This window comes from Rhinoderma darwinii, chromosome 1 (assembly GCF_050947455.1).
Source record: "Rhinoderma darwinii isolate aRhiDar2 chromosome 1, aRhiDar2.hap1, whole genome shotgun sequence".
Taxonomy (NCBI): domain Eukaryota; kingdom Metazoa; phylum Chordata; class Amphibia; order Anura; family Rhinodermatidae; genus Rhinoderma; species Rhinoderma darwinii.
The window spans coordinates 399,567,837-399,595,106 of record NC_134687.1 but is presented as its reverse complement, the minus strand read 5'-3'; the positions used below and the strand labels follow the sequence as shown (position 1 = coordinate 399,595,106).

At 42.8% G+C, this 27,270-nt stretch overlaps 1 protein-coding gene across 3 annotated transcripts in view; it reads left to right on the top strand.

The window, feature by feature from the left end:
* The window catches only part of SHC3 (SHC adaptor protein 3), a 198,925-nt gene that overhangs the window by 8,321 nt on the left and 163,334 nt on the right, over window positions 1-27,270 (top strand). For all 3 annotated transcript variants that reach the window (XM_075828847.1, XM_075828846.1, XM_075828848.1), the window contains one exon: window positions 10,969-11,039. In XM_075828847.1, coding sequence (XP_075684962.1) covers window positions 10,969-11,039 — 71 coding nt within the window. The remainder of the gene's footprint in view (window positions 1-10,968; window positions 11,040-27,270) is intronic.

Here is a 27,270-nt window from a genome sequence, read left to right as displayed (position 1 = left end):
GTGAAAATCACGCAGCCGCGCATCATGACACACGGAGCTGTCAAATGCCTTTTGCGCGTTTAAAACGCAACAAGGCTGCGTATACGCAGTGCATACGCCATACAAACGCGCGCAAAACGCAGCGTTTTTTGCGCGCGCAAAACGCACACGCTCGTGTAAATGAGGCCTAAAACCACTGACCGATAAAGTGAATAACATTGATTATCTTGTTAGAATAGCGTCTGTCAAGCGGTGTCTTATGTTAGACAGCAAGTGACCAGTGAGTTCTTGAAGAGTATATGTCGGAATCAGGAAAAATGGACAAGTGAAAATATCTGAGCGGCTTTGACATGGGCCAAATTGTGATGGCTATGCAACTTGGTCAGAGCATTTCCAAAACAGTAGGTCTTGTGTGATTGATTAGTACCTACCAAAAGTGGTCCAAGGAAGGACAACCAGCGAACCAGTGGCGGGGTCTTGGAGGCAGAAGGCTCATTGATGTGCGTAAGGGACAAAGGCTTTCCTGTCTGGTCTGATCCCACAGAAGAGCTACTGTAGCACATATTGCTGAAAAGGTTACTGCTGGCTATTCTAGAAAGGTGTCAGAACATACAGTGCATCAAATCTTGCTGACTTTGAGGCTTGGTAACTGCAGACTGGTCAGAGTGTCCATGCTGACACCTATGGAGAAAGTGCCTACAATGGGCACGTGAGCATTATAAGTGAACCATGGAAAAAGGTGCCCGGGTCTAATGAATCTTTTTGTTTTACATCATGTGGATGGCCGGGTGCGTATGGGTTGATTTCCTGGGGAAGAGAGTGCATCCTAGTGCCATATGGGAATAAGGCAGACCAGCACAGGCAGTTTGATGCTCTACACATATTTCTGCTGGGAAACCTTGGTTCCTGGCATTCATGTGATTTCAGACGAAGTACACATCTTCATGGCAAGGATATTTCTGACTGCCACACTGCAAATATTGTTCAGAAATGGATTGAGGAACATGACAAAGATTTCAAGGTGTGGACTCTGCATCCAAATTCCCCAGATCTCAATTTGATTGAGTATCTGTGGGATGTGCTAGAAAAACAAGTCTGATTCATGGAGACCCCACCACGCAACTTACAAGACTTACGGTATGTTCACACGGCCTATTTTCGGCCTTTTTTCGGGCCGAAAAATCAGAAGCAGAACGCTGACATACATCTGCCCATTGATGTCAATGGGAAAACGGCATTCTGTACCGACGGAGCGTTTTTTTACGTGTAAAAAAACTGCCGCGAAAAAAGTGCAGTCCTTGGGACGTTTTTGGAGCCGTTTTCCATAGACAATCGCGAGTGGCACAAAAAACGTCTGAAAATCAGGAGCTGTTTTCTTTTGAAAACAGTTCCGTATTTTGAGACGTTTTTGACTCTACGTGTGAACATACCCTTAAAGAGGTTGTCTAGAACATTTGAAAGAATGGCTGCAAGCAGAAGATAAGATAAATATTAAAAGAAGTATTACTTACCTAGTAAATCCTCCAGCGCTGCTGCTCTGATGCTTCCCACCAGTCTCGTTTGTTGTCCAGCAGTGATGACGTTGCAATTACCCGCACATGACCACTGCAGCCCATGTCTGTTCTCTCTGGTCACATGCTCATCGTGATACCATTCCCACTGAGGACAGTGACTGCATTCAGCAGTCACGTGCGGGCAGTCATAATGTCATCACTGCTGGACAGCAACCGAGATCGGCGGGCAGCACCGGAATGATCGTGCTGGAGTGGCGGGGCATTTACTAGGTGAGTTAGGCCTCATTCACACGGCAGGGTTTCCCGGCCGGGTGCCGGCCGTTCATAAATCGGCCGGCACCCGGCTGCATTAGGAATAATAGACCCCTAATGGGGCTATTCACACGACCGATTTTTTGACGGCCGGGAAAACCGGCCGTCAAAAAATAGGACATGCTCTATCTTCGCCCGGCCGCCCGGCTCCCATAGAAGTCTATGGGGCCGGGTATTACACGGCCATCACCGGGATGTGTCCCGAGTGATGGCCGGGTTTTCCGGCGCTTGCGCTCTATCTCCTCCTCCTCACAGCGCAGAGTGCATGTGAGGAGGAGGAGTTGATGCCATTCTGACGAATGGCATCGCTGTACACTGTGTGGCAGGGCCGGGGTGTACAGCAGGTGGAAGGGAGCGCTGCGCTGGCTCCCTTCCCCTGCTTGAAAAGCACCCTGGCCCGGCGACACCTTCGATGGCGCCGCTAGCAGCTGCTGCTGCTGCGGCTGCTACTACTGTAGCGACGCCACTATAGCAGAGCGGGGAGGTATCTCCCCGCTCTGCTATGTGCTAGCCGCACTTTAGCTCCTTGAAGGAGCGGAATCCCCGTGCTTTCGGGGATTCCGCTCCTGGACAGAGCGCTTGATGTCTCTGTCCATATCTGGGCAGTGACATCAGGGGAAACTCCTGAAGCTGAATCCCTGAACACATGGGGATTCCCCTTCAGGAGTTGCCGCTGATGTCACTGTCCGGATCTGCCCGGCCCGGATGCAAAACTTAATGCAAACCGGCCGGGCAAAATGGCCGATTTTACCGGCCGACACTCAGGCTCGGGAACGACCCGGTCGTGTGAATCCCGCCTAATACTTATTTTGTTATTTTATCACATCCCCTGTCACATCCAGGACAACCCCTTTTAAAGGATCTGCTGCTAAGGTCTTTAGAGGTCTTGTATAGTCCATGCCTCAACAGGTCAGAGCTGTTATGGTGGCATATGGGGATCCTACACAAAATTAGGCAGGTGGTTTTAATGTTATAGCTGAATCGTGTATATTCTACTTCTTGTTTCTTATCCTGTTTGTTGTTGTACTAGTCCTGAGAACTGTCCAATGCATAAATATTTACAGAGTCCTCTATCTCTTTTTCAAGAATTAAGGGTAAGGCCTCATGCACACGACCGTGTTTTTGCGTCCGCAATTCAACCGCAAATCCACGGGTTAATTGCGGACCCATTCATTTCTATGTGGCCATACCCATTATCCGTGTTTTCACGGCTCTCCGCATGTCCGCACATCCGTGCCGCAGAAACTCCGGACATGTCTTATTATGGGCCGCAAATGCGGTGCGGACATGCCAATAGAAGTCAATGGGCCCGTGGAAATTGCGGATACACCGCCGTGTGTCATCCGCAGTTTGCGGATTTGCGGATCATGTGACCTTCTAAAGGGGGTTTGACCAAGCTTTTGGCATCCTGTTTAAAAGTCCTTTTTTTTTTTTTTTTTTTTTTTTTTCATCCGCATTTTTGCGGATTACATACGGATGAACTGCGGATTACATACGGATGAACTGCGGATGACATTCCACGGAACACGGTCCTGGAATTTGCGGACCAGAAAAACACCACGGTCGTGTGCATGAGGCCTAAGACTGAGACCTATGCTGAACAGTTTCTTGTAAACAGTGCTATTTCCATTAGGCCTCATGCACACGACCGTAGTGGTATGCACGGTCCGTGACTTGCAACTCAGACGGCCGCGGAGTGTCATCCGCGGCCGCCTGCAAATCACGGGCAATGTGCATTAATTTCAATGAGCCTGGACCGCAAGATGTGGCCGTAATAAGACATATTTACATAGTTAGTACGGTTGAAAAAAGACACATGTTCAACCAAGGGATGGGAAAAGGGAAGGGAATAATTTCTACACATAGGAGCTTGTATTTTTTGGTTCTAGGAAATTATCTAAGCCTTTTTTAAAGCCATTTACTGTCCCTGCTGTGACCGGCTCCTGCAGTAGACTATTCCATAGATTCACAGTAAACAAGGCTTGTCGCCTCTGCAGGTTGAACCTTTCTTTTTCCAGACTGAGGGAGTGCCCCCATGTTTTTTGAGGGGGTTTTACATGGAACAGGATTTCACCATATTTTTTGTGTGTGCCATTTATATATTTATATAAGTTAATCATGTCCCCCCTTAGTCGTCTTTTTTCAAGGCTAAATAGGTTTCATTCTTTTAATCTTTCCTCATAACTTAGATTCTCCATGCCCCTTATTAGCTTCGTTGCTCTTCTTCCTATTTTTACCAACTCCAGGGCATGCTTTCTATGAACTGGAGCCCAGAACTGAACTGCATATTCTAGATGAGGCCTCACTAATGCTTTGTAAAGTGGTAATATTACATCCCTGTCCCGCGAGTCTTTGCCTCTTTTAATACACGACAATATCTTGCTGGCCTTCGAAGCAGCTGATTGACATTGCATGCTGTTATTTAGTTTATGATCTACAAGTACACCCAGATCCTTCTCAACAAGTGACTCCCCCAGTGTAGCTCCCCCTAGGACATATGATGCATGCAGGTTGTTGGTACCCAGATGCATAACTTTACATTTATCTACATTAAATTTCATTTGCCAAGTGGACGCCCAAATACTTAGTTTGTTTAAATCCGCTTGCAATTCACGAATATCTTCCATAGACTGAACATTACTACATAGCTTGGTGTCAGCTGAAAAAATATAAATAGTGCTATTAATACCATCCTCTACATCATTAATAAATAAGTTGAATAATAGTGGTCCCAGCACAGAACCCTGGGGTACACCACTTATTACCGGGGACGAAGTCAAATATAAGGCAACACTGGAGAGCAGATATTTTGTATAATACCCAATAATCCCGGCCTGTGCATAAAGGATTGGTTCAAAGCGTACCACACCAATCCATGGATTCTTCATTCACCCCATTTATTACATCATCCTATTATGACCTGTTGCACTCTGCCCAGCTTACATATGCCCTGATGTACTCCGCCCAGCTTACATATGCCCTGATGTACTCCGCCCAGCTTACATATGCCCTGATGTACTCCGCCCAGCTTACATATGCCCTGATGTACTCCGCCCAGCTTACATATACCCTGATGTACCCGAACATATTACATATACCCTGATGTACTCCACAGTTTACATATACCCTGATGCACTCCGCCCAGATTACATATATCCTGATGTACTCCGCGCATATTACATATACCGTGATGTACTCCGCACAGCTTACATATATCCTGATGTACTCCGCCCAGTTTACATATACCCTGATGTACTCCGCCCTGCTTACATATACCCTGATGTACTCCGCACAGATTACATATACCCTGATGTACTCCGCACAGATTACATATACCCTGATGTACTCCGCCCAGCTCACATATACCCTGATGTACTCCGCCCAGCTCACATATACCCTGATGTACTCCGCCCAGATTACATATACCCTGATGTACTCCGCCCAGCTCACATATGCCCCCACATTATAAGCTGAAATACCACTAATACACCAAGCAAATTCTGCGCTTCAAAAGCCAAATGGTGGTTCAACTGAGCCTGGCAGTGTACCCAAACAGCAATTTATGACCACATATGGGGTATTCTGGAGAACCCGCTTAACAATTTATGGCATGTGTGTCTACGGTGGTACAAGCTGGGCACAACACATTGGGCACTGAAATGGCATATTTGTGGAAAAAAGCAATTTTCAATCTGCAACATCTATTGTTTACTCATTTTTGCAAAACACTTGTGCGGTCAAAAATCTCCACTCCAAATACTAAATGGCTCTCCTTCCCTTTAGAGCCTTGCTGTGTGTCCAAATAGCAGTTTATGACCACGTATGGGGTATTTCCCTACTCTGGAGAAGTTGCTTTACAAATGTTACGGTGCTTTTTCTCCTTTTATTTTTTGAGAAAATGAAACATTTTTAACGAATGCTGCGTCTTATTGGAAAATGTCATTTTTCATTTTCACTGCCCATTTCTAATAAAATATGAGACACCTGTGGGGTCAAAATGCTCACTACACCCCTAGATGAATTCCTCAATGGGTGTAGTTTGCCAAATGGAGTCACTTTTGGGTAGTTTCCACTGTACTGGTACCCAAGGGGGCTTTGCAAAAGCGACATGGCGCAGAAAAACCAATCCAGCAAAATCTGCTCTCCAAAAGCCAAATGGCGCTCCTTCCCTTCTGAGCCCTGATGTGTATTCATACAGTACTTTATTACCACATATGGGGTATTTCCGTACTCTGGAGAAGTTGCTTTACAAATGTTACGGTGATTTTTCTCCTTTATTTGATGAGAAAATTAAACATTTTTACCTAAAGCTACGTCTTAGTGGAAAAATTTTTAATTCTTCATGTTTACTGCCCAATTCTAATGAAATCTATGAAACACCTGGGGGGTCAAAATTCTCACTACACCCCTAGATTAATTCCTCTAGGGGTGTAGTTTCCCAAATGGGGTCACTTTTGGGGGGTTTCCACTGTACTGGTACCTCAGGGGCTTTACAAATGCGACATGGTGCAGAGAAATGAATCCAGCAAAATCAGCGCTCCAAAAGCTAAATGGCATTCCTTCCCTTCCGAGTCCTGCCGCTTCCCCAAACAGCCGTTCATGATCACATGTTTGGTATTTCCGTACTCTGGAGAAGTTGTTTTACAAATGTTGGGGTGCTTTTCCTCATTTATTTGTTGAAAAAATATTTTTTTTGGAGGTAAAAATACATGGTATTGGAAAATAATGTAATTTTTCATTTTCACTCCCCAATTCTAATAATCTATGAAACACCTGTGAGGTCAAAATGCTCACTACACCCCTAGATGAATTCCTCAAGGAGTTTAGTTTCCAAAATGGGGTATTTTTTGGGGTGTTTCCTTTGTTTCGGCACCACAAGACTTCTTCTAACCTGACATGGTGCCTGAAATATAATCTAAGAAAAGGAAGGCCCTAAAAGGCTCTAGGTGCTCCTTTGCTTCTGAGGCTAGTATTTCAATCCAGTAGCGCACTAGGGCCACATGTGGGATATTTCTAAAAACTGCAGAATCAGGGCAATAAATATTCAGTTGTGCTTCTCCGGTAAAAACCTTCAGTATTACAGGAAAAATGGATTAAAATGGAATTTCTGCAAAAAAAATGAAATTTGTAGATTTCCACGCTACATTGCTTTAATTCCTGTGAAACGCCTAAAGGGTTAAAACTTTCTGAATGCTGATTTGAATACTTTGAGGGGTGCAGTTTTTAAAGTGGGGTGATTTGTGGGGGTTTCTAATATATAAGGCCTTCAAAGTCACTTAACAACTGAACTGTTCCCTAAAAAAATGGGCTTTTGAAATTTTCTTGGAAATCTGAGAAATTGCTGCTAAACTTATAAGCCTTGTAATGTCCTAGAAAAATAAAAGGATGTTCAAAAAATGATGCCAATCTAAAGTAGACATATTGGAAAAGTTAGCTAGTAACTATTTTGTGTGGTATAACTATCTGTCTTACAAGCAGATACATTTGAATTTAGAAAATGCTAATTTTTTGCAAATTTTCTCTAAATCTTGGTGTTTTTCACACAAAAATATTGAATATATCGACCAAATTTTGTCACTAACTTACAGTACAATATGTCACGAGAAAACAATCTCAGAATCGCTTGGATAGATAAAAGCATTCCCGAGTTATTACCACATAAAGTAACACACGTCAGATTTAAAAAATGAGGCTCTGTCATTTGGTCCAAAAGTGGCTCAGTCCTGAAGGGGTTAAAAGTATTCTTAAGGCTCCTCCACCTACCATTTATTCTGTCGTTGGTACCCACATGGACCACGACAGCTGGATCATCACCAGCCCCTCCCAGTAATTTATCCACCCGTTCCACCACATGCCGAACCCCGGCACCAGGGAGACAGCAAACCATTCCGTTGAGACGGTCTTGGCGACAAATTATTCTATCCGTCTTCCTGATTATAGAATCCCCTACAACTACCAATTGTCTTGCCTTACCTGCATTACCATCCCGCCGACTACTAGCTGGGCTGTTCTCCCAGCTGTTAGGTAGATCAGTATCCACTAGGGCTGCCATTTCTGAGACCGTCACCCTCGCATCATCACCCAACTTGGCAATTTTGCATGGAATATCAGAAACCGGATTGGCCTTCCTTTCCTTGGCCCCCTTTCTACTGCCCCTAACTACATTAACCCAGCTACTTGCCTGGTCCTGCTGACCCATGTCTTCACCCTGTAGGTCTATCCCACTAACTGCTTGCTCAGTGAGCAGCATGCTCCGCTCAAGATTTTCTATCGCCCTCAGTGTTGCATTTTGCTCCTCCAGATCTCTAATGCGAGCTTCCAGGTGAACAACATGCTCACATCTGCCACAGTGGTATTCACCCTGGAACTCCGGCTTCAGTCGTGCTCACATATGACAGACTGTGCATTGAAGAAAACCTCCAATCTTGCTGTCTATTATCCCAGTTACAAAAAAACTGTGAACAATTGTTAAAGTAAAAGAAAAGAAGAGTACTTACAGGGGCTTTAACTCCTCTTTTCAACTCTGGTTTTATAACTCCACTTATATCAGAAGCCATTTGGTTTCAGCTAGCCCAGAAGAGAGGCTCCTGGGCAATGCACGGACCGTGGAAACCACGGTCGTGTGCATGGGTCCATTGAAATGAATGGGGCCACAATTCACCCGCAGATTTGCGGGAGAATTGTGGACACAAAAATAAGTTCGTGTGCATGGAGTTAGAAATTTTGGGTATTTTTAGTGTTGTGGCAATAACCTGTAAACATTATGGTAAATATGTTTTATGGCAAATTTTACATACAAAGATTTCATTTTACTACAGTTTTTAGTCTTAATATAAAAACTGTATCATAAAAACGTAATCATTTTTAATCTAAAGATGCCTGTTATACATACATAAACAATGTTTACAGTTTTGAAATACTCGTAAATTATGAATGACATAAAATGATATGACAATGCTGTTTTGCTTATTATGTTAAAGAAGGTTCATTCATCCAGGTCATGGGATATCTAATAATAGCAAGTCAATAGCAACTGTAGTTTTTTAGAATTCTTGAAGAGAGGTAGTACATTTTGAAAGTGTATACATTTGTGGGTAATTTAGTCACCTTTTGCCGGCTATACATATGAGATAACCGTCAGCTGAACAATTGACAGACAACTCGATAAGGGCCGTAAACACCAGTTACCTATAATCGCTGTGTGAACTAATTGGACATTTTAAAAATTTCTGTTTTCAGGCCCCTTGCCCCCGTTATATTTAAAGAAGTAGTTTTAGGTTATGTGCATCAGAATGAATGGCTTCCCATTATCAAACTCTAATAAGTGCTATAAAGGAAGCGTTTGCACCCTGTGTACAATGATATGCCATCTGTAATGATGGGGGTAGGGAAACAGACAAGTGAGCCCTAATCTACCCGCCACTCTGTCCCTGCCTACTTGCAACGACCCGCCCTAGGCGACGGGGTACAACTGGGCGGCGGTCCCTACGCTCAGTAAGTGCACGAGACAAACAGACAAGGGTACACAAAGCTAAGGGAAAAGGGGCAGTTGCCCACGGCAACACCGTGAGCAACAAGAATGGTGAACGAGCCAAGTCAAACCAGGAGTGAACGAGGTACCAAACGCAGAGCAGGAGAGTAGTCCGAAAGCCAGGGTCAGTATGGAGCAGGATCAAATAGTCAGAAGCTGTAGCTGGGCCAGGAAACCACACGAGAAGAATCACAAGCAAAGGAGGAACAGGAAAGGCAGGTATAAATAGACAGAGGGCGGGAGCTAGCTCCGTCTGGCCAGGCTGCGATAGGCTCTCCCACTCCTAAGCCTGCCATCCTGAGTGGTGGAAGATGGAGTCAGTCTCAGAGGCATAGACTCAGGTGCAGACTGATTACCTATTGGCGTATACACAGAAGTTGTGCCTGGCAGATCCTTTACGCTATCATAATATTCAGGCCTGTCAGAGGGAGACCTTAAAGGGGTTGTCTAGTCATGGGGCGGTTTTTCATACTGATGACCTATCCACAGTATATAACATACGGCATCGGAGGCAGCTGAAACAGCTGATTGGTGCTGGGTCCAGGTGTCAGACCCCCACGATCATATACTGATGACTAAGGCCCCATGCACACGAACGTATTTTTGCAGCCGCAATTCACCCGCAAATCTGCGGGTGAATTGCGGCCCCATTCATTACAATGGGCCCATGCACACGTCCATGCAAGGTTCATAGAAATTAATGTGTGCGGTCCGCGAGTGACACTCCGCGGCCGTCCGACCCGAAAATTACGGTCGTGCACATGGCTACGGTCTTGTGCATGAGGTCTTAACATGTGGATAGGTCATCAGTATGAGAAACCGCCCCATGACTAGACAACCCCCTTTAACTTGATGGTGTGGAATAACTACAACATGGGCCTTCACAAAATTATAGTGTTTTAACCCAGCCTTAGTGATTCCATAACTTCAAGTTAGAGCCTCCCTCTATAATGTTCATCCCACCTTGGTTATTGCATTAAGGTAATTAAATTAGTCACATAGTTATACATGCTGGTGACATTTTCTTACCATTCAGTTACACTTACAGGTGGCCACACACTAGATTACAATTTGGTCGGCCAAAAAGGCCGATTTAGACCATTATCTGTCATCTGTCAGAGCCTTTTTCATGACACAACAGTCATTGATAGGTGCAGTCTTGTAAAGTCATTCATGACAGACAACAGATCTGCATGCTAGCAAAACGGCCATCTGAAATCCCTAATGTATGGCCATCTTTAGGAAGATACCTTCACTATTTCTAAAGTCCAGTTGATTTTGACTTAACACTAACAGATATTTGCTATTTCATTATTAATGTACATATTGCATGATTTTATATGCCAGTGTTAGATTTTAAAAAAACAGCCATCGACAAATGAAAATGTATTAAAATGTTGCAGTATTTTTCTGCTGCCTAAGTTACGTCTTAAAATAATGATGTAAGGTTGAGGATATCGGGAGTATACCTGCTACTTTCCAGTTTGATTGAAAATGAGATCTCTATTACATTGGTGTAAATTCCCCTAGAAATACTGTATCTCTTGTTCTGTGCAGAATCAAATACAGATGATATACATGCGCAATATTTTGATGGTTTCATTCTTGCTAAATTCTGTCATCTTCTTACAGTATTTGGGATGCATAGAAGTTTTACGCTCCATGAGATCTCTAGATTTCAACACAAGAACACAAATAACAAGGTAGGACAATTTTTTTTTCTCGTTATGATATATATATATATACTTTTTCTACATCAACACAGACTTTTTCTGTCTATAGTTTAGAAATTGAAAAGCAATACACAATAATTTTTAGGATGATTGTATTTTATAATTATTTATTAAATACTAATTTAAATAGAATTATATTAAAGATAGTTTTTTTCCAAGAATGTGGTTAATCATTATATGGTACCTTTTTAAATGGTTAAACCTGAAGCATGCCGCAGGTTGTGCATAAAAAATAGGAAGTAGTAATTGTGGTCTTGCCTATGAAAGTAGCCAGATTCCAGTTGCCTTTAACCCTTTCACGCCGCAGCCCTTTTTCAGATTTTCATTTTCGGTTTTTTCCTCCCCACCTTCCAAAGGCCATAACGCCTTTTATTTTTCCGTCGATATAGTCCTATGAGGGCTTGATTTTTGCGGGACGAGTTGTAGTTTTTCGTAGCACCATTTACTTTGCCATATAATGTACTAGGAAACGGGAAAAAAATTATTTGTGGTGTAGAAAATGAAAAAAAACAGCGATTCCTCCATGGTTTGCGTGCCATTTTTACGGAATTCACTGTGCAATTAAAAAAACATGTTAACTTTATTCTGTGGGTCAATACGATTACGCCAATACCAAATATGTGTTTTTTCTATATTTTACTACTTTTACAAGTAAAAACCTAAGTGTAAAAAAATGAAATGTATTTTGTTTCGCCAAATTCCAAGAGCCGTAACGTCTTTATTGTTCCGTCGATTAAGTGGTATAAGGGCTTATTTTTTGGCGGGATAAACTGTAGTTTTTAATAATACCATTTTGGTGTAAATGTGACGGTTCGATCACTTTTTATTTCATTTTTTGTGGGAGATTAGGTGAACAAAAAATAGAGATTCTGGCGTTTACAATTTTTTTTTTACGGCGTTCACCGTGCGGGTTAAATAATGATATATTGTGATCAGACTTTTACGGACGCGGCGATGCCAATTACGTTTATTTCTTTACATTTTTTACTATGCTCTAGGGGGATAATGGGGAAAAGGGGGTTTTTTTGAATTTTTTATTGAAATTGTTTTTTTTACACAAAAAAAAACGTTAACTCATATATTTTTTTTTTTTATTAGTCCCCCTAGGGGACTTCAACCAGCGATCGTATTGCAGTATATCGTGATTCTGACAGTCTCCTATGAAGCCCTGCCGGAGGCAGAGCTTCATAGGAGTACCAAGATGGCGGACCTGGGGGACTTCGTCAGGCCCCCAGGCAGCCGTGCGAACCAACGGCTCCCCCCGATCTCGCCGCGGGGGGGGGGGGGGGGGCGTTGAGACGTTACAGTTTTTAGTAATTTAAATGCTGCGATCTCTATTGAACGCGGCATTTAACGGGTTAAACAAGAAGTGTAACACACAGCCGACACACTCGCTTTATGGAGCGGACTCAGCCCGTGAGCCCGCTCCATATTCCCCCACCCAGCGTGCGCCGTATATATATGTCGGGAAGGGGTTAAGGGGAATAAAACAAAGAGCAAGAATTTAGCTGTCACAGGCCTAGCCTCCGATTTTATTTATTTTTGCAAATTTTTGAATACATGATAAAAGGAACTTATGGACCAACCTATGGATGTTAATGGTTATAATTCACTGGTTTCTGTTAGTAAAGAGGTTATTCAATGGAATTTAAAAATAAAACAAAAAACCTATAGGCACCATTATCTATCCTTTTTATGTACAATTATTGCTAAAATGTTGAATATTATAGTACATATCCATCCCTGATATGATGTCTGAGCTGCCAATTTACTTCCTGGTTCAGAGGCGGGTTTTTCAGGACGCGCCCTAAGACACAACCCCACTTCCACCATGTGACCAATGATGACAGATGCCAGACCCTTTCAAACTAGTGATGAAGAATGCACTGACACACCAGCCCCTTTCACCAATGTAACCTGAGATGCGCCGACACACTAGCTCCTTTTCTCCTGCGTGACCAGTGATGCGCGGTCATACTGGAAGTGGAGGCGGCGGACTGTGACGTGCAGCTGTGATAACGCGTCACAGCTTCCTGAAAACCGTCTACACTTCCGTGATCACGTGACCTCTATTCTAGTTTGGCGTACAGGACAACTATGCTAAATTAAAACTATTGGTAAGTGCTTTATTTTTTGATTAAAAGAAGCAATGGTCCTGATTTTTGTCTCTCCGGATAATCCCTTTAAACTCTAGTAAAGCCAGTTAAAATCCCGGACTCTATCTGAATAGCCACTGTACAGCCATGTTTCTTTTACAATGCAGTATGAGACCAGACATTTTCTCTTTTTTTTTTTTCAGAATAAACAATGAATACACACAATTTTGCCATGGTTTTGCTGCATTTGGTGTTGCATTTTTTTTCTGCCTTTATGGAAAACTGGAGTCAGTTTTTATGAATGTGTTTTTTAAATCTCTTTTCTCCTTCATTGATGTTTATGGTGGAAAAGTAAAGCATGAACACAGCAAAACATACAGAATAGGGTTTGCTGTGGTTTGAATAAACAGCAAGGTGCCCTAAAAACTGGGGAGTTCTCAACTCGTGTCAATAAAATATAAAATAAATGTACCCTTATAAACAGACATTTCTTTGTATGTCTTTGAAATAAATGTTGAAATACACTTGAAATTATAGCTTTTAACAATGAAGCGTTTTATTCTGTGAAATTATTAAACTAAATTATAATGACATTATCGCTTGGTACAAAAGGGCAGAATATGTGAAATTAATACTGCTTTTCATTTCTGTATAGTACACATGCGATTTATAGTTTACATTTTATTTCCTAAGTTACTGTGTCTGGTAACTTTTAAGGATATGGTTATGATTTTCAATTAAAAAAAATAAATCTTGCTAATAAGCATGCACACAAAGTACATAAAATGACACTACACCAGTAGTGGCAACCTACCACATTGTTGTAGCCAGATACAGTCCCTGACCCCATCTGAGGGCTGCACACAGCATGTAATGTCCCTTGTTCCCCGTTTCCCTAGCAGAGAGGTGGGTGCATATACACGCTTAATCTCCATTAAAGATTATCACTGTAATGAAGGGTGATCAGGCATGTGCACACACAACAAGGGACACCTACTTTCGGGATCTATGCAGTTGCATAGATCATATTGATGTACCATAAAGGTGTATAGTGGAAACCCTCTTTAGTAGTGCTGCTGATGCCCTACACAGAAATAGCAGGGCCAAGCTAGATCATTAGGCCTCTGTCACAGACACACTGTTTTTCAGATTTTTAAACGTACGTAAAAAACGCTAAGAATTTCAGCCGTTGTTCATTGGTTCTTTTGGCATTTTTTATTTTGTACCATTTTGAACATGTATTTTTCTGGTGTTTTTGAAGTCCTATAGAGAAGTCTATGCTGAAAACAGCAAAAAAAAAACAAAAACACATACCCAGGCCATGGTGTGTTTTAACAGGTTCCCGACCGCTGGCCGTATTTATACGGCCAGCGGTCAGGGTCTCTGAAGTCCGCCGTATAGACTATTTACGACGGCACTTCAGAGACTGTGCACGCGCGATCGCGTGCAAACAGCTCTATGCCCTGGCTGTTGCTAACAGCCATGGGCACTGGGCAGAATGTCAGGGGCCAATCTTTTGGCCCCTGAACATGTGATCGCTGTGACAACCAATCACAGCGATCACATGCATTTCTGCATATAAAACAGTGTGCACGCGATCGCGTGCACACAGCCGTGTGGCCACGCTGTTACCAACAGCTCTGGGCACTGGGCAGAGTATCAGGGACCAATCTGATGGTCCCTAAACATGTGGTCGCTGTGAAAACCTATCACAGCGACCACATTTGTTTTATTTTGACTTTTCTGGCAGTAAATCTCCTGCCTCTTTTCTTCTCCTCAAACATTGTTTCAGTTTGAGGAGAAGAAGAGACTTGGGAGAATTGCTGCCAGAAGAATACAGTTACAGTTACAAAAAAATACAGTTACACTATAAAACATTCTCTGTATAGATAGATTTCTATCTATCTATACAATCTATCTATCCATCTATCTTTTTTTTCTATCTATCTACCTTTCTTTTATTCTATTAGAATAGGCAGGTAGGGTGTATATAATTATATATATATATATCCACATATATATAATATATATAGCAATAGCGGTTTATTTTTTTGTTAGTGGTAGTGTAAATCTATATACCAGTTAGTTTGTGTGTTTTAGAAAAAAAATAAATAAAATAAAATAATTTGTTGTGTTAGTGTTAGTGACGTTATGGCGAGGAAGTTGTTTAGCGCCGAGGAGGCATACGCCATGCTGTGGTCTGAGTCGGAGACCGCATCAGAGATGGCGTCCGAGATGGAACCTGTTTTAGGTAGTGACGATGACAGCGTCACTTCAGGTTCATCTTCAGGGGACGTTATCCCTGACGCATTTGAAACTGCAGAACATGAAAGCGCAGGGCCAAGTAGCGCTGTAGCATGGGACAACCTGGTCCCTCCAGTCCAGGCTCTTGTATGGGCACCTGCCCCATCTTTTGGGCCTAGAATCCACGGATTTACTGCCACTCCTGGCATAACCGTGGACAATACAAATTTTGTCCAAATGGATTACTTCCATTTATTGATAACGGACGACATCCTAAATCAGATTGTCCACGAAACAAATTTATATGCCACTCAATATATAAGGCAGAAACCTTCATCCACCCATGCCAGAGATTGGACGCCCACCAATTTGCAGGAATTAAAAAATTTTTTGGGGCTCACCCTAAATATGGGTATTGTCAAAAAGCCCTCCATTAGGTCTTACTGGTCAACAAGACCCGCCCAAGCCACCCCAGTATATTCTACAGTAATGCCCAGGTCTCGTTATGAGACAATAATGAGGTTCCTCCACTTCAATGACAACGCACAGGCCCCCCCAAGTACCGATGCAAACCGGGATCGGTTGTTCAAAATAAGACCGCTGATAAATTCCCTGAATAATTTATTTCTGCAACTTTACACCCCTGGGCAGAATGTAAGTGTGGACGAATCCCTCCTCAACTTTCATGGCAAACTTAGCTTTCGCCAATATCTACCTTCCAAAAGGGCAAGATATGGCGTTAAGCTCTACAAATTGTGTGAAAGCGGGTCAGGATATACCACCACCTTCAGGATTTATGAAGGGCGGGACCGCTCAATAAATGTTTCTGGATGCCCCCCTGATCTTTCCACCAGCAGTAAGATCGTGTGGGAGATAATGCAGCCTCTGCTTCACAAGGGGTACCACCTGTACTGTGATAATTTTTATTCCAGTGTGCCCCTGTTTAGGCATTTGCATGCTGCAAGGACTGGGGCATGTGGTACCATGCGCAAAAACAGAATTGGTTTTCCACAGCAATTAGTGGGGAAGCGCATGGTAAAGGGGGACTCCTGTGCTTATGCATCTGAAGAATTGCTGGCGGTCAAGTTCAGGGATCGCAAAGAGGTGTATGTGCTAAGCACGATTCATACTGCAGGAACAGTGGCAGTGAGGGAAAGAGGGGCAACATCGGACAAGCACAAACCAGTGAGCGTGTCCGAATATAACAAGTACATGGGGGGGGGGTGGATTTAAGCGACCAGGTTTTACAGCCCTATTTAGTAAAACGCAAAACTAAAACCTGGTACAAAAAAGTGGCCATTTATTTGTTACAGGTGGCCATCCACAACTCATTTGTGCTCTACAAAAAAAACAGAGGCAGAGACACATACCTGGATTTCCAGGAAAAAATTATTGAAGGCCTCATTTTTGATGTTCAGGACACCCGAGAATGCCCCCAGTCTGAGGATGTCACGCGACTGACTGAAAGACACTTCATCAGTCGGATTCCCCCAACAGCAACCAGAAGCAACCCCCAGAAAAAGTGCCGCGTCTGCAGAAAAGACGGGCACCGCAAAGATTCCCGATATTTCTGTCCCTCATGTCCCTCACAACCAGGCCTCTGCATTGGGCCACGTTTTAAAAAATACCACACTGTTCTGAATTATTAGATTTTAGTTAATTCGTTGAAAATATATTTGCCCTACATTACGTTTTTATTTTTCCCCTGATTTTACCCCACCCATTCCCTCCCTCACCCTTCGAGTAAAATCAGGGGAAAAATAAAAACGTAATGTAGGGCAAATATATTTTCAACAAATTAACTAAAATCTAATAATTCAGAACAGTGTGGTATTGGGGGGTGGAGGTCATGTTTGCATATTCTCTAAAGTTCATCTGCTGAATAGCTCCATTTGCATAAACCTGCAATTTCTTATTTTAGAAAACCCAAAAAAATAAATTCCCATTATACCCCTAGATGAATATTTTGGGATTTCTGCTTCAAGAGCAGATATTTTGGAAGTGTTATAGAAACTCTGTTGAGTTTTGTAAAACCAGCTTTGAAAAAAAGCGATTTGTGAAATAAGCTTCTTCTATCGTCCGCCCTCCTACTTCTCTATGTGATAAATAAGGCCCACATATTTGGTATCCCCATGCACGGGAGAAGTGGAAGAATGTGAAAGGAGATTAATTTTGGCCGTGGTCTATGCCGTGTGTGAAAAATGCTGGCATAAACTGACGCATTTGCTAAAAAATTGCAAATTTTATTTTGATCCATCTTATTCAAGAAACATTCAGAAGAAAACTGGACTGTCTAACAATATGATAAACCCCTTGAAGAAAACCTTGTGGGGTGTACTTGCGTGAATGATGTAATTTATGGGGTGATTCTAATCTTTCAGCAGCATTACACCCCCCAGAAAACAGTATATAAAGTCAAGTGCAGAATTCCTGGACCGAAAAGGCCAAAAAGCCTCCTTTTATGCCAAGCCCTGGCACATGCCCGTGAATAAAGCACACATATTTGGTATCCCCATGCACAGGAGAAGTGGAAGAATGTGAAATGCGATGAATTTTGTCCGTGGTCCATTTTGTGTGTGAAAAAGCTAGCATAAACTGACGCATTTGTTAAAAAAAAAGCTAATTTTATTTTGTTCCATCTTATTCAAGAAACTTTCAGAAGAAAACTGGACTGTCTAAAAATATGATAAACCCCTTGAAGGAAACCTTGTGGGGTGTACTTGTGTGAATGAAGTAATTTATGGGGTGATTCTAATGGTTCAGCAGCATTACGCCCCCAAGAAAACAGTACGCTGCTATAAAATCAAATGCAGAATTCCTGGACCAAAAAGCCTCCTTTTATGCCAAGCCCTGGCACATGCCCGCACAGTGAATAAGGCACACATATTTGGTATCCCCATGCACGGGAGAAGTGGAAGAATGTGAAAGGAGATGAATTTTGGCCGTGGTCTATGCCGTGTGTGAAAAATACTAACCTAAACTGACGCATCTGCTTAAAAATAGCTGATTTTTTTTTGTTCCATCTTATTCAAGAAACTTTCAGAAGAAAACTGGACTTGCTAAAAATATGATAAACCCCTTGAAGGAAACCTTGTGGGGTCTACTTGTGTGAATGAAGTCATTTATGGGGTGTTTCTAATGTTTCAGCAGCATTACGCCCCCCAGAAAACATTATGGTGCTATAAAATCAAATGCAAAATTCCTGGACCGAATAGGCCAAAAAGCCTCCTTTTATGCCAAGCCCTGGCACATGCCCGCACAGTGAATAAGGCACACATATTTGGTATCCCCATGCACGGGAGAAGTGGAGGAATGTGAAAGGAGATTAATTTTGTCCGTGGTCCATACCGTGTGTGAAAAATGCTATCATAAACTGACGCAATTGCTAAATTCTTGCATTTTTTTCCAATTTTGCCCACTTTAGAGAAAAAAATAAAAATGATATATACTGACAAATGCCACTAAAACAAAGCCCTATCTGTCCTTTAAAAAGAGTGTAAAATTCAAAGATGAACTTTATTCACCTGCAGAGTTATAGTCATCTAAAGAAGCGCATAGCAAAATTGTCAAATTTGCTCTGGTCATTTAGCTGTAAAACAGCCTAGTCCTTAACCGGTTAAAAAAAAAAAGAAGAAAAAAAAAGGCCAACGACCGCAAAAACAATAGGTATCAAAATGCTTTGTATGTAGTGTTGTCTATACTTCATTATAGACTTTAAAGTAATATCCGGCCGCAGCTTTTTGACCTAAAGAGAATGCTGTGAAAAACGCTAATGTGACAAAAAAACGCAGCAAAATGCTATGTGTGAATCCAGCCTTAAAGAATTTACATTCTGGGACTTTGACGTATAAAGATGATATATTTTATAACCCAAATCGCATAGAGCAGTATATAGTTACATAGGCTGAAAAAAGACACTGGTCCATCAAGTTCAACCTTTCTTAATCAATTATATGGCTGATGTGATTTATTTGGATTTTGCAAAAGCATTTGATACTGTTCCAAGCAACAGTCTTGTCCTGAAGCTACAGACACAGGGACTGGGGGACCATATATGCAAGTGGGTAAAGAATTGGTTAAGGGACAGAAAACAAAGAGTCGTTATAAATGAACTTACTCAACATTAAAATTCATCTGCCATGTTTTTCCCATGCTGCCAGCTTATCTAGGTCTTTCTGTAACATTTTTCAATTCAGCTGAGTTTTAAGTATCCTACAAAGTTTCGTATCATCAGCAAAAACTGACACTTTACTATCAATCCCATCCACAAGGTCATTAATAAAGAGATTAAAAAGAATTGGGCCTAACACCAATCCTTGTGGTACCCCACTGCTGACTTTAGTCAATTTTGAGTATGTACCATTTATAACTACTCTTCGTTTTCTGTCCCTAATTCTTGACTCCTACATTCATTGCCCCCCCAGCCCCTGCATCTATAGCTTCAGTACAAGGCTGTTGTGTGGTACAGTATAAGATGCTTTTGCAAAATCCAGAACTACTGTATCACCTCAGCCGTATGAAGAACATTCTGATTTGCACTTACCTCCTCATAGAAACCAAGCATGTTGTTAAGGCATGACCTGTTTTTCATGAATCCATGCTGGTTATCAGTTATTTAAGTATTTACCACTGTATACCTTTTACAGTTCATCTCTTAATATACCTTCAAATATTTTCCATACCACAGATGTCAAACTTACTGGCCGGTAGTTACCTGGTTCTTCTTACCCTTTTCAAATATTGGTAAAACCAGGGCCGGCTCCAGGTTTATGTGGGCCCTTGGGCGACACAGACTTAGTAGGCCCCTTTGCGGGGGAACTCACAACAGTATATGGGGCACAAATTGACGTTTTCTGCCATTTTAGACATTAGGCCCTGTTTATGCCCCCATATAGAAGTTAAGCCCCAAGTTTGTACCCCCATAAATTTAGTGCCCTCTATAGAGCCACACAGCCCCCTCCTCCCAGGTAGTGCCACACAGCCCCCCTGCCAGGTAGTGCCACAGTGCCCCCCTCCCAGGTAGTGCCACACAGCCCCCCTGCCAGGTAGTGCCACAGTGCCCCCCTCCCAGGTAGTGCCACACAGCCCCCCTGCCAGGTAGTGCCACACTGCCCCCCTGCCAGGTAGTGCCACACTGCCCCCCCTGCCAGGTAGTGCCACACTGCCCCCCCTGCCAGGTAGTGCCACACTGCCCCCCTTCCAGGTAGTGCCACACTGCCCCCCTGCCAGGTAGTGCCACACTGCCCCCCTGCCAGGTAGTGCCACACTGCCCCCCCTGCCAGGTAGTGCCACACTGCCCCCCCTGCCAGGTAGTGCCACACTGCCCCCCCTGCTAGGTAGTGCCACACTGCCCCCCCTGCCAGGTAGTGCCACACAGCCCCTACCTCCCAGGTAGTGCCACACAGCCCCCTCCCTGTAGGTAGTGCCTTTGGGATTCCCTCTAGGAGTGGAATCCCCAGCCAGCATTGTCGCTCTGGCTGGGGACTCCGCTTCAGGAGAAGCCCCTGACGTCACTGTCCATCTTTGACAGTGTTGTCAGGAGCAACCCCAGAGCCATAGTCCCGGGCAGAGCAGTACTAGCACTCTACCTGGGACTTCTGCTCTGCTCCTGACATCACTGTCCACATATGGATAGTGATGTCCGGAGCAGAGCTGAAGTCCCGGGCAGAGCGCTAGTAAAGGCTCTGCTCCGGTCCACCCGGCTCTGGGGAAGACCCTGATATCACTGTCCATAGACGGCTAGTGATGTCCGGGGCAACCCCAGAGCCAAAGTCCCAGGCAGAGCGCTACTAGCACTCTACCTGGGACAATGCTCTGCTCCTGACAACACTGTCCATATATGGACAGTAATGTCAGGGGCTTCCCCAGAGACGGAGTCCCGGAGCAGAGCCGCTTCTAGCACTCTGCCTGGGACACCTTCTCTCCTGCTGATATGATTGTCCATATATAGACAGTGATGTCAGCAGGAGAGAAGGCGTCCCAGGCAGAGCGCTGGAAGAAGCTCTGCTCCAGGACTCCACCACTGGGGAAGCCCCTGACAGTCAGGGGCTTCCCCAGAGACTAAGTCCCGGAGCAGAGCCACTTCTAGCGCTCTGCCTGGGACTCCTCCTCGCCTCCTGACATCACTGTCCATATATGAACAGTGATGTCAGGGGCTTCAGCAGACACAGAGTCCCGGAGCAGAGCCGCTAGCGCTCTGCCTGGGGCTCCTTCTCTCCTCCTGACATCACTGTCCACATATGGACAGTGATGCCGTGACGACGACAGCATCAGCACCCGGCGGCCGTGTGGGCCCCCCCCCAAGTGTAGTTGGCCCCGGCACTTGCCCGGATTCGCCGGGTGCTGACGCCAGCCCTGGGTACAATATCATCAGTAGTCCTCCAATCCTGGGGCACTGATCCTGTTACAAGAGAGTCTAAGAAGATGAGATATAATGGTCTGTCCATTACTGAGCTCTATTCCCTTAAGGGCTTGTCCACACGTAACAGAATTGCTGCGTATTTTCCGTCCGGAATTGCGAACGGAAAATATGCAGCGGAATACAGTAGCCGCAAAGTGGATGTTTTTTAATATGTCATCCACAAGCTGTGGAAAAATTCAGCCAGATATTCACCTGCGGTGCGTAATTTTAGTTCCGCAGCTTGTCAATTATTGCTGCAGAAAGTGGACAGATTTGCTGCGTTTTTCTGATGTACAGCATAATTTTTGATGCGCAAACGCTGCAGAACTTCTTACAGGGGGTGGAAATGACATCACAGGAAGAATAAATATCACCATCACACAGCCCTTGAAAAAAAAAAAACGCAGTAAAATATGCATGAATTGATAGTCATCTTTAAGAGGGCCAATATTAAAAAAATTTTCTTTTTGTCATTTATGTATTTATAAAAAAAAATGTGATTTATTTTAATGTTGTTAGCGATTTTGTTTTTCTGTACATAACTTTGATAACTTGATTTAATTTTTAGCTCTTGATAAGCTTGGAATGCTTTTTCTGAATCCCCATCCTTAACCCCTTCCCGACATTTGCCGTATGGATATGTCATGGAAAGCTAGTGCTTTCCGCATTTTTCCGTATCCATACGCCAAATGCTTGGCACCGGCTTAGAAGCTGAGCCGGCGCCATAATCGCCGGATATCAGCGGTGTATTACAGCTGACATCCGGCTGTAATGGCGGGGACAGAAATAGCTTCGATCCCCGCCATTAACCCCTTAAATGCAGCGATCAAACGCGATCGCTGCATTTAAGGTGTTTGCAGCTCATCGGAACCCCAGCAATGAAATTGCCAGGGTTCCAGTGGCTGCAATGGCAACCGGAGGCCTAATACTGGCCTCCCGGTCTGCCCAGCATGGAAGTCGTTCAGGACCCGCCGGGCGGCGGAGCCTGAACGGCTTCCGTAGCCGCTGGCAAGATGGCGCCGGCTCAGGAGCTGAGCCGGCGTCATCAGCGGTGGATGTCAGCTGTATGTTACAGCTGACATCCACCTGTAATGGCAGGAACCGGAGCTAGCGCCGATCCCTGCCATTAACCCCTTTGATGCAGCGATCGAAAGCGATCGCTGCATTTTAGCGGTTGCTAGCAGATCGCCAGCCCTGACATGCAATCAGAGCTGCCGACAGCTGCTATGGCAACAGGAGACACAATGGCCTCCTGCTCTGCCACTACGGAAGACGATCAGGCCCCGCTGGGAGGCGAAGCCTAATTGTCTTGCTGTCAGTGAAAAACTGAAAGATCTAATACATTGCACTACGTAGGTAGCCACATAGGCGAAAACAACACCTGCTATCACTGAGGCATACATTCCTACAACAGGGATACCATCCACGTATTATAGATGATCAGATTTACAGAGCAACAAGAACTCCAAGGAGTACAAAAAGAAGGAAGACCACAGCAGGGTGCCCCTAGTGGTCATATACAACCCACAAATGAACATCTTGCGGAAAATTGCTGCTGATCTCCAACCTATATTTAACAAAGACAATAAACTGAAAGAAATATTTCCGGATTTACCTCTCCTTGCATACAAACAGCCACCAAACCTAAGGAATCTCCTGGTCAGAAGTGCCCTCTCATCACCATCAGAGACTGGCACCTTTCCTTGCAACAGTAGAAAATGCAAGAGCTGTACCAACATCTTGTCATCAAACACCATCCACATACCAAACACGCAGCAGGACTATAAAATCACTGGCTCGTTCTCCTGTACATCCTCCAATGTAGTGTACATGATCCTGTGTACAAGGTGCATCAATAAAGGAATCTACATTGGAGAAACCATACAAAAACTACAAACCAGGATGAATCTTCACAGACATACAATAAAACAGGAGGTGGATACACCCGTGGGAAAACACTTCTCTGGACCTGATCACAGTTTGGCAGATTTAAAGGTCCTAATACTAAAGGCTCATTTTAAAAACAACAGAGAAAGAAAAATTTGGGAATTCAAGATGATGATAAAATTCCAGTCATTGACACAAAGCCTCAATCTAACACCAGGATTTATGAGCCACTACATGGACACACGTCCCATCCCCCATCAGACTGACTCCAGATGCCTTAACTCCTAAGTAATCACCCCTATAACCTCCGTTTTATTGCCCCGGCTTATCTTAATGATGTATCGCCTCATGTACTAATTTTCTTTGTGTAACATCTAAATGTTGTGCTTTTTTCTAAGACATTCATTTTTAAACTGCCTGAAGAAGGGGCCTCTGTGCTCTGAAAGCCGCATATAGAACTTTTATGGTTAGCCAATAAAGGTATCATACTTACTATACTTTAGTATTTTTTGACACAAAAGTATTTAACATTGTGTATATTTTTTGGAAATTCTCCTATAAACATACCAGATAAGATTTTTGAAAAGTTTGAAGGAGTATTGAGAGAGCTAGTTTGGAGGAGAAGACAACCAAGAATGAAATTTGAATTTTTGCAGTATCCTATCCCACATGGAAGATTGGCTGTTCCGGATATTCGTGGATACTATTTGGCTTCTCAAATGAAACAGCTGGTTGAGATGAACATACATATTGGAAATAGGGAGAAACTAGGGGGAGCGGTTAAGGTGGGCTCCGGGTTTAATCTTTTCCAAAAGATGGAGATGGGAATATTTCGGATAGATCCCTTTAGGAACTGCCCGACTATGGTAATGTTGGACAAGTTATGGTGGGAAATTATAATTAAATGGATTGCAAATGGAAGATATGGTTTTAGACCAATATGGGGGAATATTTATTTTCCAGAACTTAACAAAATATTGAATATCAAATATTGAGGAAGAAGAGGTATTTTGTTTCTTGAACAATTAGTAGAGAATGGAGACCTGCTGGACTTCAAAGACTCTTGATAAGAGATTTGGACTGGGAATAGGAGGTTGGTTCTATTTTAGGCAGCTAGATCAAGCCTTTGTCAGGAGATCGAGGAGCAATAAGGATTGCGGAGGTTCCAGAGGTTCCAGATTTTGTTAAATTAATGATGAATTCACTTTCACTGTCGTCCAAATTATATAAATCCTATATGAGGCAGAGGTTGGTAAGGAATCCAGGTAAATCTAGGAAGTACTGGGAAGAGGTTCTAAGTACTAGGGACAGTATAGAATGGCCTCTGGTATTAAGGGGTCTCAAAAAAGTGTCATCTAGCCCGGCTCATAGGATATCACAATTTTTTATTGTTCACAATCTACATTTCTCCCCGGTCAAGATAGCTAAATTCTATGGGATTCAAGAAGCTTGGTGTCCTAAATGTTATAGTCTAGAAGCTGATAACTTGCATCTACTTTGGTCGTGTCCAAAAATAAATGGGTTCTAGGAAGAGATCTGTAGTGATATTTTTGGCATTTTTCAAGTAAGAATATCTCTAGACCCTTGGATTTGTCTATTGGGAGATCTGGAGGTGGAAGAGGGGTCTGAGAACTATGGCAGTGGAAAGATTACTTATGCTATGAAGTGTATTCTATTGAATTGGAAGAGTAAAAACCCTCCATCGGTAGATAAGTGGGTTAAATATACCAATAGAATTATAATTTTGGAAGAGAATGATTTTAGAAAAAAGAGGAAAATCTATTTTTTTTTCCTCAGGTTGGGTCCCTTGGATTCAGTGCCGGTTTGAGGCACTTGAAAGTGAAGTGTTGGAGACGATGTAGTGGAGGGGATGGAGAAAGTGGTTTGGAGATATCATTATTTTATATTAAATTTTTTGGGGGTTTGGGAGGGGGGTATATAAAGTTTGTTATGACTGCTGCGATGTCTTTGTGAAAAAATTAAGCAACTGTACATTATTTGCTTATATTTTTGTGCAAAGTTAAAATTATTTGGAGATTTATTCTATTTTTTATATGAGATATAGAGTATATGTACTTTAAAAGGTTGTGGCCGGAAAGTGGAATCATTATATATGGATCTTTATGTTTTTGTGATCCTGGTGCATAGAAATGTGCACAATTAGGCTGGGTTCACACGACCTATCTTCAGACGTAAACGAGGCGTATTATGCCTCGTTTTTACGTCTGAAAATAGGGCTACAATACGTCGGCAAACATCTGCCCATTCATTTGAATGGGTTTGCCGACGTACTGTGCAGACGACCTGTAATTTACGCGTCGTCGTTTGACAGCTGTCAAACGACGACGCGTAAATTGACTGCCTCGGCAAAGAAGTGCAGGGCACGTAATTTGAGCCGTTCTTCATTGAACTCAATGAAGAGCAGCTCAAGATATACGAGCGTCACAGATGCCTCGCATAATACGAGGAGGAGCATTTACGGCTGAAACGAGGCAGCTGTTTTCTTCTGAAAACAGGCTGTCATTTCAGCCGTAAATTACAGCTAGCATAACGTAATATGTTGGTTTTGGATCATGTTGCTAATATTTATTGTTGTATACGGTGTATTTGCGATATGTACAGTTTGTTTTTGTTATTTGAAATTTGTCTTAAAAAATAAAAGAAGACTTGTTTAACCCTTTCAGGACCGAGCTCATTTTGGCCTTCAGGACCAGCCCCATTTTTTCAAATCTGACATGTCACTTTATGTGGTAATAACTCTGGAATGCTTTTGTCTAGCTAAGCGATTCTGAGATTGTTTTCTCGTGACATATTTTACTTTATGCTAGTGGAAAAATTTGGTCAATAAATTCATTGCTTATTTGTGAAAAACCCCAAAATGTAAATAAAATGTGCAAAAATTATGATTTTTCTCATTTTAAATTTATCTGCTTGTAAGACAGACAGTAATACCACACAAAATAGTTACTATTTCACATATTCCATATGTCATTATTTTATTATTCTACGACGTTACAAGGCTTAGAACTTTATCAGCAATTTCTCACATTTTCAAGAAAATTTCCTAAACCTATTTTTATAGGTACCAATTCAGTTCTGAAGTGTCTTTGAGGGCCTTATATATAGAAACCCCAATAAGTCACCCAATTTTAAAAACTACACCCCTCAAAGTATTCAATACAGCATTTAGAAAGTTTCTTAACCCTCTAGGTATTTCACAGGAATTAAAGCAAAGTAGAGGTGAAATTCACAAATTTATTTATTTTTGTTGGAAAATCCATTTTAATCCATTTTTTTTTCTGTAACACAAAAGCTTTTACCAGAGAAACACAACTCAATATATATTACCCGGATTGTGCAGTTTTTAGAAATATCCCACATGTGGTTCTAGTGCGCTAATGGACTGAAGCACCGGCCTCAGAAGCAAAGGAGCACCCAGTGGATTTTGTGGCCTCCTTTTTATTAGAATATATTTTAGGCACCATGTCAGGTTTGAAGAGGTTTTGTAGTGCCCAAACAGTGGAAATCCCACCAAAAGATTCAAGGGGTAAAGTGAGCATTTTAACCCCACAGG